Source organism: Nelumbo lutea, chromosome 6 (assembly GCF_056320005.1).
Source record: "Nelumbo lutea isolate HS-2025 chromosome 6, American lotus-T2T, whole genome shotgun sequence".
NCBI lineage: Eukaryota > Viridiplantae > Streptophyta > Magnoliopsida > Proteales > Nelumbonaceae > Nelumbo > Nelumbo lutea.
The window spans coordinates 19,101,325-19,114,219 of NC_142689.1; the positions used below are offsets into that span (position 1 = coordinate 19,101,325).

At 35.9% G+C, this 12,895-nt stretch overlaps 1 protein-coding gene across 1 annotated transcript; it reads right to left on the reverse strand.

Annotated features, from left to right (window-relative positions):
• Positions 1-478: 478 nt before the first annotated feature.
• Positions 479-12,441, reverse strand: PIP (proline iminopeptidase). Its single transcript, XM_088951036.1, has 11 exons — positions 12,130-12,441; positions 11,598-11,800; positions 10,248-10,346; positions 10,041-10,151; positions 9,902-9,964; positions 9,671-9,764; positions 8,690-8,787; positions 7,134-7,235; positions 4,453-4,566; positions 2,589-2,663; positions 479-1,009 (listed from the first exon to the last, which is right to left on the reverse strand). The coding sequence occupies exons 1-11, from the start codon at positions 12,293-12,295 to the stop codon at positions 896-898; spliced, it is 1,239 nt and encodes a 412-aa protein (XP_088807162.1). The 5' UTR covers positions 12,296-12,441; the 3' UTR covers positions 479-895.
• Between the last annotated feature and the right edge of the window lie 454 nt (positions 12,442-12,895).

Here is a 12,895-nt window from a genome sequence, read left to right on the forward strand (position 1 = left end):
AAAATAAACTCAATTTCTAGTCTTAAATAGCGTAAATAAATCATTTTCTAGTAAGGGCTTTAAAAAATCTACCTTGACAAAATTAGATATAAGCAAAAATCATAACAAATAAATCATATAAATTGTAAGACTTTTGCAGAAAAGGATTCGGACATAAGATTTGAATCGAAATCCTTGGGATTCATGATTCAAATCATGAATCATATCGTAAATCGTAGGATTTTAACAACATTTATAAAATCATGTTTAGGTCTTATCCCATGATCTTTAGAAAGGGTTCAAATCCAAAAGAAAGGCTGAAAGGGAAACCTTGCTTCACAAGGTGTACATTCTCCTTTGTCCCCTGCTACTGCTATGCTTCCTATCTATACTTCTAGTAATGCCGCTTATGATTCCCTTGTCAAGAAAATTCGCAGTGTCTAGAAACTGAAATAGCCTTTATCATCATGCATTCCACCGTTTTGGTGGACCGTGGATGGGCATCCAATACAACAAGAAATCATTTCTTCCAAACAAGCTACAAAGATTTGGGGTGGCCCATACTCCATATAACCAGTAGTCACCAAATAGGATCTAGTGTATGGAGAGAATATTGGCTGGGTACCATAGGCGTAGAGTGTAGGCACCCAAATTTAAACAGTAATTCATTCAACGCATTGTCCAAAACAAAAACAAAACCAAACGTCAAGCCAAGGCTAGAAAGTTTTTTCACCTCAGCCACACCAAAATATTCAGATTGCACAAGAGATTTGAGCCAGAGCCAGAGCCAGATCTCCAAAGGAAAATATGCCAGAGAACATGAAAAGATTGGTGCATATTTTTCATTGACGCTTTCCTTGTTGTGGATGGCCTGGGACTGCCTATAAGTTCAAATTGTCTCACATGCACGCCACAACTAGTTATTTCCAGCCCCGTTTGTCTTCAGAATGTTTTTAAGTGTCTCATTTGCAGCAACTAATTCTGCAGCTATTCCTGGTTCATTTGCCGAGTGTCCAGCATCTGGGACAATCTGTTACAAAGGAGGTAGAATCTATTATTTCAGCTATATCTAAAAAAAAAAAAAAAAAGCAAAATCATCCACAAATTTACATGCTAGGAGCAATTGAGTAAGCTTAGTATCGCAACAAGCTGTACGAAGGATTTTTCAAGACTTAAGGGGCCTGATTTACAGAAGCTACCATCAAGTCATTTTTTCCCCGGTGATACAAGGCATAGCTAAGTTTCTGATAACTTGGCTCATCCTTTCTTGACAATGGAAACAAAGCACAATGTTACATCAACCAAACTGTATTGATCAACTGATCAATATTTTTTGAAAGCAAATCAACTGATCGTTGAACTATAAGTTTCCATGCCACTCTAGGGAGTGCTGATTCAGTTGCCCAAGCCAAAGATGCTGCCCATGCTTAGTCCAAGTAATACAGAGATTCTGTGGGTCTGAGTTACTTCTAACTAAATAATATCAATATAAGAAATTGCATGCCACTCTTGGGAGTGCTGATTATTTTGATACAAGAACGTTTCTTCATGACTATTTTCATATACCATAGTACAAAGTTTTGAGGTGAAGCACATTGTATCTGGAGCTTCAATGACATACCACCAAGTTTAGACAAAAGGGTCTTAGTCAAACTGGAATAAGATGTGCTTCTGGTTGAGCTAACTTGGTTTTATTAGCAGCAAAACATTCCCAATCTAATACAAATGCAACTATAAGAATCATATTACATGAACTACAAACTCTGAAGGGTTTCTAGAAAGTCTAGTCTGGCGGTATATGGTTGCCATCTACGGCTTCAGATATTTAATATTTTAATATCATTCGCCCACAACACTGAGCAGACTAACCCATTTCGAGGGTCAGTTTTAAGAGAATATAATCACTAATCCCATTGATAGACAAGACTGCATATAAGTGCTGTCCTAAAACACTGTTGGTAATCGACCACCAGTAGGTTAGAAACTTGTAAAAAAATCCATAAAACTCAAACAGCAGTCTGATTGGATGAGCACCATGTGGACATTGTACATTGTACTGTAGTATTAGGATGGCTGAAAACTGTCTTTGGCATGCTAACCATGAAAATTTGTTAATTTAATGCACTATGTGAATGCTGAATGGCTGCCCTACTATTCTACCAAAGATTCATTCATAATGCAAACTAAAAGCACATCTAAGTATGCTATTGAGACCATGACATTCTATAACCACTGATATCAGAAGCAAACATGCTGATATATGCACTCAGAATTCAGTGTAGGAAAAATCTCGGGCTCACAAGCATGACAATGCAGGTTTGAATCTGAGAGTAGCCACTTTGTGCAAACAAATGCCAAGGGTTGGGACTGTACCCAGTCTACCCCTCCCAAAAGCATAGATATCTGGGGTCAACATCGGGTAATAGCCTTTATTTTCATTGAGTATAAACCAACATCACCATTTACAAAAACAAATTCAAAATGAAACCAGAAGCAAAAGCATGTCCTATGCCCCAGTGAATTATGTATGCATGTTTACCAAATCATGTTCTGCAATAGCTGTTCCCTGAGGGGCAGGTGAAGTACTGGTATAACATGGTATTTCTTACCTTAAACTCTGCCTCTGGCCATGCTTTATGGAGATCCCATGCCGACATCATAGGGCAGCAAACATCATACCTTCCCTGTGAAGTTATTCAAGTATCAAATAAGCTGTCATCATGTACCAGAATAAAATTTCAACATCTTTCTACAACATTTCATATCATGCCACACCAAGGTAGCATGAAGAGAATATATGATTTTATAGAATGAAAGAGGCAGAAATTATTCATGTAAGGATGTATACGCATGCACATGAGAGAGAGAGAGAGATACAAAGATGCACAAAATATGAACAACCAGCCTATCCCTTGCATAAATTTAATTCGGAAGGGAGCTGTCACCATGAAATGAAAATTCTCCATACTCCATATTTGGCTAGACCATCTGCTATGGAATTCAGATCTCTTGGCATCCATCTAATCTGCTACACTCTACCAATGGTTGTCTCTCATATTTTATTCAAGGTGATGGGCATTATCACTTCTAGGGATCATAGAGGATGCATGCATACTTGTAGGCAAGTATGGGAAAAAAGAAAACCCTTGTCCAAGGATATCATTAGCTTAAATCAAGAGAAATGGAGGTCCACTAGAGGTGGCCTCCTAAAGGCCATAAATAAGAGACTGCCACCTTCATTTTTGAATATATTACACTGATGGGGCTGCTATGGCCCACATAATTTTGATTTTTCAACTAACAAATCCTTACTGATCATAGATAGATTGATTAAACATATTCAAGAGGTCTATTGTGCATGTTGTTTATTAACGACACTATTTTAATCGATGAAACAAGTGAAGGATTAAATGCAAAATTAAGTTCACGGACAGATACCTTAGAAACAAGAGGTTTTAAAATAAGTAGGACTAAAACAGAATATGTAATATATAAATTTAATAATAACAACAACAACAACAACAACAACAACAACAATAATAATAATAAGAGTGCAAAACAGGGTATATTTACCAGTGGAGACCAAGAGATAGCTCAATGTGACCTTTTTTGGTACATTGGTTCAATAATTCATAAACAAGGGGGAGATTGAGGAGGATGCTGTCCACAGAATCAGAGTAGGATGGGCAAAAATGGAAGGGTGCATCCAGAATCCTATGTGGTAGGTGAATACCCCTTAGATTAAGAAGAAAATTCTAAATAATAGTTGTAAAGGCCAACTGTACTGTATGGGGCAGTCAAGAAACATGTCCAAAAAAATGAATGTAGCAGAAATGCGTATGCTGAGATGGATGAGTGGAAAAACAAGAAAGGATGGGGTCAGCAATGAAGTCATTCAAAGAACCCAAGAGTAGCTCCAATAGGTGATAAAACAAGAGAAAATAGACTAATATGGTTTTGTCACATGCATAGAATACCTTTGACAACACCCATAAGAAGTGATCTGTTGCAAGTTGAAGGGGCTAGAAGGGGTAGAGGTAGACCAAAAAGGACATGGATAAAAATAGTAAGAAATGATTTAAGTGATAATAATTTAACAATGGATATGACATTAAATAGAACTGAATGGAGAAACAGGATTCACATAGCCAGCTCCATATAGTTGGGATAAGGCTTGGATGATGATGATGAACTTAAAAAGGTGAATGATCTGGTCATTATTACTTTTATTAAGTAATAAAGATCTAGTCGTAAGAAACATGATATATGAAGTCTAACAACAGGATATTTAGATGTGGCATTTCCTCATTGCTCAAAATTTACCAAACAATTGGCAGAAAGTGCCACTTACATCATAGTTGTTACATACCTACATAACTTAGCAGAAATAAATGAACCATCATCATCACATTGCAATAAAAGCAAAAGGAATGCTTATCCTTACTATCTTTGTGACAGTTGCAACCAGATTACCTGTACAATTGTAGTCTTGACATGCCTTATTTTTTCAATGTTATCCAAAAGGAATGAATCTGATGGGAAAAAGCCCTTGTTCACAAAGTAATGATTTTCGATTCTTGCAAATGCCTGTAATTGCAAGATGGTTAGATATCAACAATCCATGTTATGCAACAAAATCTCGTAGCTAATATACCCGATTAGGTAGAATGTCAACCTGTGCATAGTAGGAAGTACAAACATACATTTACCTATAAGTTCAGGTTCTTGTAACAGTATTTGGACATCACCAGAATATTGTCTTTTATTGATCAGTAACAAAACAGTTTTATTAATTATAACGTAAAGAATGCTGTACAAAGAGATAAACCAGAGCAAAGGGCCAATACCTGCAGCCCCCCTTTTCTTTCTTTTTACATTACAAACCCCCTTCTTGGGGGATCTCTCCCCCAAAATAATTGTTCTCTATCCGCTCCTTGTCTTGCAAGTGCATTAACCAAACTGTTATCTGATCTAGGAATCCACCTACATGTGATTACTCCCTCTCCAATTTCGTTATTTCTCAGAGCCCATTCCTGTATTGCCATGATCCCCCACCATTCTTTGCCAACCATCGTCAGGCCATGCTGAAAAGCTGACAATTCTGCTCTTATAGAGTTACCAAAACCAATGAGACCCAAGAAGATAGCCATGATACATCCTTCATGGTTTCTAAAAACACCGCCAACTCCTGAATAATCGCTGAGAGACTTCATCCATCGAAGATCATTTTAATGCAATTTAAGGGAGGAGGTATTCATAACCCTTTTGTTTTCTCCTCGGAGAAAATTGCCAGAATATTGAGAATGGTCTCTAAAACTGAAAAAAATAAAGAAGAAATTTTATACAAAACCACAGACCTTGGGAGTTCATTCTTCCATGAGTTAGGTGGCAAGCATAAAAAAGAAGAAAAGAAAAGAAATGGGGCCTATTGACCTGGATAATCTCTAGTGATGCCTGGCAAAGATATCAATGCCTGAGGGGAATTATAATAACTTTGTTATATATTCCACATTTGCAAAGGCTTTTGAGTTTTGGATTTTTTTTAGTAGGCTAACTCTTTAATAAGCTGTTTTAGGGTGTCTAAAAGTTTTAGGGACTATTTGCCAATAAAGTGGTGACTGGTGAGTTACTCCTTTTTCTATTAATGAACAAAGTAAATAAATAATGAATATTCAAGGCTATAGTAACCAAGCCAACTTCAAATTCAACCATTAAGGAGATCCCAGCTGCCTCAATAATTTATTCACTAAAAGACAAAGAATGTCATTTAGTTCAGCCACTTCAGTTGTTATCAAATGGCCCCTTTGCAAGTATTCTATTCTGTGCAGTGGTGTCCACAAACTCTCTTCGACCTTAAGTAATTGGAATCATGCCACTTTTCTTTTGACCTATTTTTGTGGGTCAGATAGATTTTCGTTTTACATGATTTTGTGTTATCAGATAGATTTTCAGTTACCTATACAATGTGATCAAGATCTTGTGAATTGGGAAAATTATGGCCATTTAATTTGCAAGGCTGGCCTAGGGTAGTCTATGTTATTCAAAATTTTTTCAGGTAAGTACCCTACAAGCATTAAAAATAAATAAATAAATAAAAATCTTAAAAAACTTTGATAGCCTATTTGCATGAAAAGTAGTTATTGACACCATTGCTATTTTTTCCATGCATTCCCAATGTACAATGCCTTTGTGTAAATGGGTGCTGACATGCTGATGTAATCATTTTCTGTTACATGCTTCACCTTTCCAAAGGAAAAAGAAGATTAAATTGCGCCTTAGTGGAAATAAGAAATTCTTTAATAATTCCAGAATATATTGCAAGGGCTGGCCTAACCCTATTGCCTACACCCATAAATTGCCTGAAATTGTAATAGAATTAGATAGATTAGATAGATCCCTGTTGTCATCCTGGAACTCAATACTTTTTAACCTGAGATATCTTAAGAGAGCCTTTAGAATTGCAAGAAACGAAGTGCAGTGGCAAGATCTAGTGCATAACTATTGATAAAAAATCTAGTGCATAACTGAATAAAGAGCTAATGTTAACACAGATAGTGAGCTTTTAAGATTGAAAATCGTCTTTCAGGTAATGGGATCCAAGGTTGGTATCCAATTTAATTATACTATGACAATCAAGCAGCATCACTCATTGGTCATTGCATGTAATGCTGCGTTGATCGTCATTTCATTTGTTCACTAAGGCTCTTTCCTGAAGTCCTTGTGATCATATATGTATGTATGTATGTATGTATGCATGTATGTATACAATGTGCCTTAGAACAATATACACATCTTTTTATGCATTTTATGCATATATTTAAATGTGTTTATGGGGAATAAGATGAAATAATTGAATACTAACACTTCCACATTTCCTTTTTTATTGTCTCTCATTCTTATTATAAAAAATCTACTCTGAAAAACAAATAAGAAACCCGTGTATTCTGCTAGTAATGCATGATACAACAATGTATAACTACAATTGCCCTGTTATCTTATCATGCACATATTAGTTGTGTTCAATAGAGCAAGCTGATTACATAATATAAAAATTGTGCACTAAAGCATTTTACAGTCCATGTACTTTATAATTTTCTATGTTGGATTATCAAAAACATGTATAGTATCCAGTTAAGCTTAAAAAAAAGGCTTACCAATGAAAATTTGTCATCATCCCCTCTTTTCACATTCTCTTCATTTGGAAGAAGATGAGCAGTCATCATTTCCCATTTGGTCCACATCCTAGCAGCCGCATACTAGGCATAAACAGAAAAAAAACAAAAGAAAGAACACTTTTCAATTTATAAGCACAATCAACCAGACTAAAACCGTATCTATATCTTTTTCTTCATTAATGGGTAGGGAATGCATTGATTCAGTGAAGGAGATGGTGCAGTATAGAAGTAATGCATAAAGTGGAAGATTTCAATCTATAACTGGCCATTGTAAGTTACACAATATGAACATCACATTTCATTGCAAAAGATATCGCCTCAACTGGATGAAATTCCCTATATACTATAGAAGTTGGCGATCCGTGAATTAAGGATTTTGCAGGATTAATCCCCTCCTTAGTAAGCACTCAAACATAACTTACATGGATTCCCTCTTGGAAATCTGGGGTAGATTTGGTGTTGAGAGAATTTGGGGGATGAAGCATGCAAAATCAGAATACTGTATTCTGGCTAGACCAGGATCGTAACTCCTCTTGTGCTGTGACTCTGGCCCTTTTCCATGGCCTCAAACTTATGTTCTCCTAAGGAGTTGAGATAGTAGAGATTGAGGGAGATTACTACATGGTTATTAGTTAGATAGTAGGTGGTCTTGTTGTTTTTTTGGTCATTGCAGTTGTTATACCAGATATGCTAGAGCCTTGGGCCTCTAGATTGAATAGTTTGTTGAGATGAATTCCAAGGTCAACCAATTAATTTTCTGATAGTTAAGCTAGGAGTATGGTATGAAGGGTTAAGAAGTAAAGGATAACCTTATACATTCCTTGACATTTATTGCCATTGGTAAAAGAATATCTAACATTACATGTTCCTCTTTCCAAGACAAAAAGGGTATAATCAATATAACACCTCAAAATGATTGAAGACATAAAGCAAGTCATATCTTTTGCTTTAGAATTTAGACAAGATCTGCATTGAACTTCTACCAGATCATCAAGGTTCCTATTATATCCACTGAACACAATACTTGTTGGGATTCTTTCATGAGCTATGATTAACAAATTCTTACTCCCAATACAGAGCAAATGATATCTGAAGGTGCACAGGCCAATAGGATTTCTTCATTGGAATGTACCAATTCTTGACAAAAAAAAAGGAAGTAGATCACGATGATTTGAACACTTGCATACAAGATCACTTGCTGCACCAGGAAGTGGATTGATGAAAGTTGAAGGGTCTAGAAGAGCTAAGGCAGGCCAAAAAGGACATGGGTGGGGGTAGTAAGAAATAATTTGATGACTCACAATGTAACAATATATAAAATATCATGCTCCATAGAGTAAAATGTCAAAACAGGATGTTTGTAGTCAAACCCACAGAGTTGGGCTAAGGCTTTGTTGAGTTGAGAATATACTAACTCACAATTTGTGGAAAATATGCTTGGAGGAGTTAACAAAAATGAATTAAAGTCCTTTAGGGAAAATAAAGAAGAAGAAAAGCAAAGAAAGAACTAAGGACCTATATGCTTGAAATCTTACTTGTATTTCAATATCATCAGAGTTCAATCTCTTCTTGTAGGCATTGATAAAACTACCCCTCTCACTCTCTGGAATAAAATCTCTAAAGGGCTCCCAAGCTGAAAATTGACAGGAAACATATCAATCAGCTAAGCACAAAGGTAAAGCACATTAAGATAAAGAGGAATGCTAGTAAACACCACTAAGATGCAACTTCCTGGATGCATCACCCTACAGTCAAGGTGAGACCCATGAAAATATGTATCTAGCTTAGTCTAGTACTGTGACTGTTCCAGGGTTCCACCCTATATGTGGTTAAAGAATCTGAAGAGATGCATAAAATGCTGTTTATTAGCATTCCTCTAAAATAAAAAAATAAAAAAATAAAAAAAAAGAACCTCAGACAATAAAATTACCAGGAGCAAGAAAAATTGCAATAATACATATCCTAATTTTAACAATTAAAAGTTATGTTCAAGGTAATTCTATGCAATTTGGACATGAGACAACTTTCATGAAGTGACAGAAACAATTCAGCATGGGAAGTGTACAGGACTATGAGGATGTCTAGAATGAGACTCTAGATAATTCAGCCACCTGGAGTAACATGTCTACCCCCACCCAAGGAAAATAAATAAACGAAATAAGAAAATCTCCCTTGGAATAGAGTCTGTGATGTGCAGAATCAAGTTATGTTCTTGTGCCAAACCAATTTCCTTTTTCTTTACAATCATGCACAGGTTGCCTGCAGAGTTTCATTGAATAGCTGCTTTTATAAAACAGTAAGCAAAAGCATACATTCCATTATACAATGTCTTGAAAATGTTTTGAAGATGCAAAATGTAAAGAGAGGATCATCTGTAACACTTATAAACTTTTCTTAATTAGTAAACACCTGAAACATTTCAAAAGCCAAGTTTAAAGGCAGCTTCCATGCTATGAATTTACTTATGAAACCGTTTATTAATCAGTAGAACGACTAAAACATCATTGGAAAAATACCATCAGGGAATATAGCTGCAGCACCGCCTTCATAAAACCAATCAAGCTCCTTTTTCCGTAACAGAAAAATACCCCTTAAGACCATGCCAGTGACCTTGGATAACATTGTGGAGAAAATGTTACCAATTGAACAAAGTAACTTATCTGTGCAAAGAGATCCATTTGTATAGAAAAAGGTAGCTGCAAAATAAAGTAATGAACAATAATTAAAAGCATAACCCAGACATGAACCTTTTCAGGATGTGATTGGCTATATGCAAGGGCCAGTGTGCTTCCCCATGACCCACCAAATACCTGCATAATTTATCTGAAGATCAACAATCAGATTATATACACCAAGAAACCCTTCCAAGCAAAATGAATATTTAACCTGCCATTCTGGAATGCCCAAATGTTCTCTCAGCTTTTCGATGTCATCAATAAGACTCCATGTGGTGTTCTCCTCCAAGCAAGCATGGGGAGTACTCCTACCTGCACCTCGCTGGAACATGAAAAGGTGTTCGCATTAAAAAAAGGAACCTTGCAGGAAGGCAACAGATGATGAATAATTTAGCCTATCATATTGAAAGAAGAAAACCTGATCAAATAGAATGATCCGGTAGAATTCAGCGTCAAAGAATCTCCTATTACTAGGAGATGTTCCTCCTCCTGGTCCCCCATGAAGAAACAAAACTGGCTGCCAAATAATGGAGGTTTATAAGTTAGAAACAGTTAGAAACCAGATTAACAAGAAAAAATTTCCCTAATGATATAATTACAAGATCACATCATGCAGCATAAAATAAATGGATCATGGCCAATAATTTCCTAAAAATTTTCATGCAAAAAAATCTAAAAATACCAAGAAATGCACAGTTAATTTAATTTATGACCATAAATAGTAAGATACTATGTGTGAGAGAACTTATAAATTTGTCTTCAGTTCTTATTAAGATACTATGTGAGAGAGTGAATTCATAAATTTCACTTCATTCTGAATTGCATGGTAGGAGAATTTGTAATACCAATCAAAGCATAAAACAAGGCTTAATGGTGTTTGAGCTTTAAAGGCAACAAAGATGAGGGCATACTGTCCTTGTACCAGATATAATACAACAAATTACTAACCTCATCATTCTGAATTGCATGGTAGAAGTTCTTGCATTTTTGGTTTTCAATTGTAAATGCTAATTACCATTTACTAGGCTGGAAGAAATGCCCTTAACAATGAAGGCCAAATATGTTAAGACTACTAAAAAAATCCAAGATGATTGTAACCTAAATCTGATTTCCAGAGACCTAAATGGAACAGTTAGGAAAGACCATACAGCCATTGATGCACCTTTAGGTGAGATGAAACAGTTAGAAACTTGGAGGCATCGTTAATAACAGGTGAAAAATCATTTGCCTCTGGATCAATGTGTAGGATATCAGACATTTCTCAATATATTGTGCAATTATTGAAAATATGACATTTTTAGAAGCCAATATAATCATGAGATCCAGAGAACCAGCAGAATGCACCAGAAATTATCCTCCTTGATATGGAAAGAAAGAGCTACAAAAAATTATAGAGACTTGACAACTCTTCAATTCATAAAACAAAACTTACATTAGGGAGAATGGAAAATCATGCACTCTATTCATGAATTGCTTTTAACTTTCAGGTATGACAACTAAGTTATTATGTATCATGCTGATTTCTTGATCATTGGAAAAATTAAAGAGAATACAAATCTATTTGCAGTAGTTGGTCCGGATGATGATGATACTCCATAAAAAGAAAATACTCCATAAAAGATAATAATAGCAAGTTAAACAATTTGAACCCCCCCCCCCCAAAAAAAAAAAAACAAAACAAAACAACAAAAAAGAAAAGAAAGATAAAATAGTCAAATGAGAAATCAGTATATTGTAGAACAGAATAGAGGAACGAGTTCCCACTCACATGTCCATTTGGATTGCCGGACTGCTCCCAATAGATTGAATGAAGATCAGAGACCTTCAAAAAACCTGAACTATACGGCTCAATATGTGCATAAAGGTTCCTATTCACCTCCGGGCATTCCTGAGCCAAATTCATCGTTTTGTTTGATTGTTTTTCACTCAGATGACCAATATCTAGAGCGCGGAATAGCAATTTATTATTTCCTGCACAACCCCGTAAACGCTAGCAAGTTTAGTTACTTCCATATGGGTATACAGACCTTAAAGGAATATGATTTTTGATTCCCCACCACTCAGCAATACAGTGCTAAGGATGCATACATATAGAATCTCTGATTCTTTCTACTAATATTACCAATATCAGTCATCTTCATCATCATAAAGGATACAAATTCAATGTTAGCAGATCATCTAACCAAATTAAGAAAAAAAAAAAGGATAATGACAACATAAGAGAGAAAGCTAACAAGATTGAAAACTTGAAAAGATCTTTTTTTTTTCTTAATTTTGGCTATATTGTTTTAACTAATTACCTGAGATGGGCTTACGCCTGGTCAAAAATGGATTAGTGGAGAAGGATCGATATCGATGGCGAGGGAGAGAAGAAGAAGAAGAAGAATAAAAGAAGGATGGAAAGCTAAATCGGAGGAGTAAAAGTGGGTTCGAGAGAATGCAACCAACTCCTAAACTCAAACTCATTGATTGGGTATGTGTCCCGTATGCTATTAGCCACCCAGATCCAGTTCCACGGTTGTTAGCATATTCTTCCTTTGTCCGTGGCTTCAGCCATCTTCATTTCATTTCACAGAATTACAACGATATACTCGTAAAAAACAACTTTGTGCAAACTCTTGATTTTTTCGATTCTTTAGACAACATGGCATGGGAGTGGGACCCATGAGGTAACATATCCAATTTTGTCGTATAGTGTACCTTCCCGTGTGCCCAACCGTCCACCATGACTGTTGGGACAAGAACCGAGGTAGGCTTGTATATTGGACCGGGTTTGGTCCAATCCGGTCCGGTCCAATATGATTCCAGGGTCAGGTCCAATTCAATCCGGTGAATATTTGGACCATTTTGGACCAATTCAATTTAATGTTTGGACGATATAATCTGTTCAAATTGGTTCTAACTCAAACCTGGTACATTGACACCTGTGCTTTTATCTTCTGTTAATAGGCTAGAATATTAGCTTAATCCAACTCAAACCAATATAAGTTCATTATGAATGGACCGCTCAAATTCAATGTGTTATTGGTCCATCCGATCTGTCTAAATTGATTTTAATTTGAATGG